The sequence below is a fragment of the Fulmarus glacialis genome, unplaced genomic scaffold (genome assembly GCF_000690835.1).
Source record: "Fulmarus glacialis isolate BGI_N327 unplaced genomic scaffold, ASM69083v1 scaffold30450, whole genome shotgun sequence".
NCBI lineage: Eukaryota > Metazoa > Chordata > Aves > Procellariiformes > Procellariidae > Fulmarus > Fulmarus glacialis.
Window position 1 is genome coordinate 332 of NW_009190075.1, and position 2305 is coordinate 2636.

General features: G+C 59.9%; 1 protein-coding gene across 1 annotated transcript in view; it reads left to right on the top strand.

The window, feature by feature from the left end:
• Nucleotides 1–376: 376 nt before the first annotated feature.
• Nucleotides 377–2305, top strand: part of LFNG (LFNG O-fucosylpeptide 3-beta-N-acetylglucosaminyltransferase) — a gene marked incomplete at its 5' end in the record, with an annotated part of 3188 nt that continues 1259 nt past the window's right edge. The window contains 5 exons of the mRNA XM_009584453.1: nucleotides 377–425; nucleotides 1350–1449; nucleotides 1598–1751; nucleotides 1855–1940; nucleotides 2238–2304. Of these exons, the coding sequence (XP_009582748.1) occupies nucleotides 377–425; nucleotides 1350–1449; nucleotides 1598–1751; nucleotides 1855–1940; nucleotides 2238–2304 (456 nt within the window). The remainder of the gene's footprint in view (nucleotides 426–1349; nucleotides 1450–1597; nucleotides 1752–1854; nucleotides 1941–2237; nucleotide 2305) is intronic.

The window sequence follows — 2305 nt, forward strand, 5'->3', positions numbered from 1 at the left end:
TGTCGTGGGTTTGCCTGGCTCTCTGGTGCTGCTTTGGGTTTTAGCAAGGAGGAAGAAGTCACCACCAGCGCCCCAGCGGGACCAAGCCCCAGTGCTGCCCAGCTGTGCTGGGTGGTGTCCAGAACCATGTGGCCTCAACTCCTCAGTCCTCAGAGGTGCCTTGTCTTCTCTTTCAGACCTTCATCTTCACAGACGGGGAGGATCGTGGGTTTGCCTGGCTCTCTGGTGCTGCTTTGGGTTTTAGCAAGGAGGAAGAAGTCACCACCAGCGCCCCAGCGGGACCAAGCCCCAGTGCTGCCCAGCTGTGCTGGGTGGTGTCCAGAACCATGTGGCCTCAACTCCTCAGTCCTCAGAGGTGCCTTGTCTTCTCTTTCAGACCTTCATCTTCACAGACGGGGAGGATGAGGACCTCAAGAAGCAAGCACGTGAGTCTGTGGCCCTTGCCCCTTTGCATGTGTGACCTGGCCAGGTCCCCTGAGGAACCCCCACCTGGGGAGCACGGCTGATGTGGAGCCTGCCCTGGGAACTCCGAAAAAACGGTCAGAATGCCACCGGTTAGACACCAATCTCAGGAGCCCTCGCCACAGGGACCTGGCTTGAGAATGAGACAATTTGTTTCACTGATGGTGCCTAAAGCACCTTCTGCCCGGGAGCGCAGCCTGGGGACCCTTCCCAGTCAGCAGCAGCCCATCTCCTGCATCAGGCTGCTGGGGCGCACGCCAACAGGGTGGGGTGCCTTTGCACCAGTTTGTTCCTGGGGCGAACTGGGATTGATGGGCAACGCAGCCAGGGTTTCATGGGAGCATTTCCCTGGCAGCCGCTCCCCGGGGCCAGGGTCAGCTCGGTCTATTCTCCCCATGCAAATGGCTCCTTTTCAGGCTGGGAAGCAATTGCCTTTGAGCTGGGCAAGCAAATAACAGGTGGCTGCTGCAGGAAAAGGCAGCGGGAATAGGGCAGGATTTTGGCTATCATGTCCTGGGTGGAGAAGCCAGCTCACGGACACCCCCTCGCTCCTGGGGTGGCTGGTACATGGCCCCGGGATGGGCGAGGTGATGTCGGGTGGCGTCATGCATAGCACATGGGATACCTGTGCATCAACCCTGGTGCATCTGCTGCATCCACATCCCTTGCTCATCCCTTCCCTTGTCTCATGTGGGTCCAAAAGCCATTCCCCCAAAAATCCGTTCTTTGCCCAAAATGATGTGGCATGGAGGCCACCGAGCATCAGGGACATCCGTGGGGTTTCCATCCCCCTGGTGCCCCTGGAATGTGCGTGGTGAAGCATTGCTGTTCGATGGGACGTATGGGATACCCCGGCACCGGGCTTTGACCCCCGTCTCTTCCCGCAGGAAACGTCATCAACACCAACTGCTCGGCCGCCCACAGCCGCCAGGCCCTGTCCTGCAAGATGGCGGTGGAGTACGACAAGTTCATCGAGTCTGGCAGAAAGTAAGTAGTGCCCAGGGCTGCCGTGGGGGACGGTGGGGCTGCAAGGGAGGGGACGGAGTAGGCAGAGGCCGTTTGTATTTTTGGGCCGTATCTCAGCACGGGGTCTGGGGAGCTGCCCTGGCCCGGCGTGACACTGCTGCCACCGCAGGTGGTTCTGCCATGTGGACGATGACAATTACGTGAACGTGCGGACGCTGGTGAAGCTGCTCTCCAGCTACCCCCACACGCAGGACATCTACATTGGGAAGCCCAGCCTGGACCGGCCCATCCAGGCTACGGAGAGGATCAGCGAGAACAAGATGGTGAGGGGGCGGTGGGAGGTTGGGGCTGGCTTAATTTGGGCTGGGGTTTGCTCCCCGGTCGGCGGGAGAAGGTCTCACTGCCGTTGCTTCCCCTCTCTTGTAGCACCCTGTGCATTTCTGGTTTGCCACGGGCGGAGCGGGGTTTTGTATCAGCCGGGGGCTCGCGCTGAAGATGAGCCCGTGGGCCAGGTAAGAGTGTTGGCATTGCTCTCCCGTGGGGACTCGTCGTGGTCCCAGTGGGGCACAGAGCGGCGACAACATCTTTGGGGATGGACGTTGGACCGTGTCCTACCACCTTGCTCTCTTTGCTTTGCTGGGGGTTTCTGCAGGGGACTTCAAGCTGGGAAGGACCTCAGTTCCCCCAAGTCTAATTGACTTTTAATTAAAGCTAGAGCTGGGCACCCACTGGCCAAGCCCAGACCCCATGGGGTACCCACATCCCCCCTAGGCTTTGCTCCTCTGCAGCTCTTCTCTGTCTCCCCGCAGTGGGGGCCACTTCATGAGCACAGCGGAGAAGATCCGCCTGCCCGACGACTGCACCATTGGCTACATCA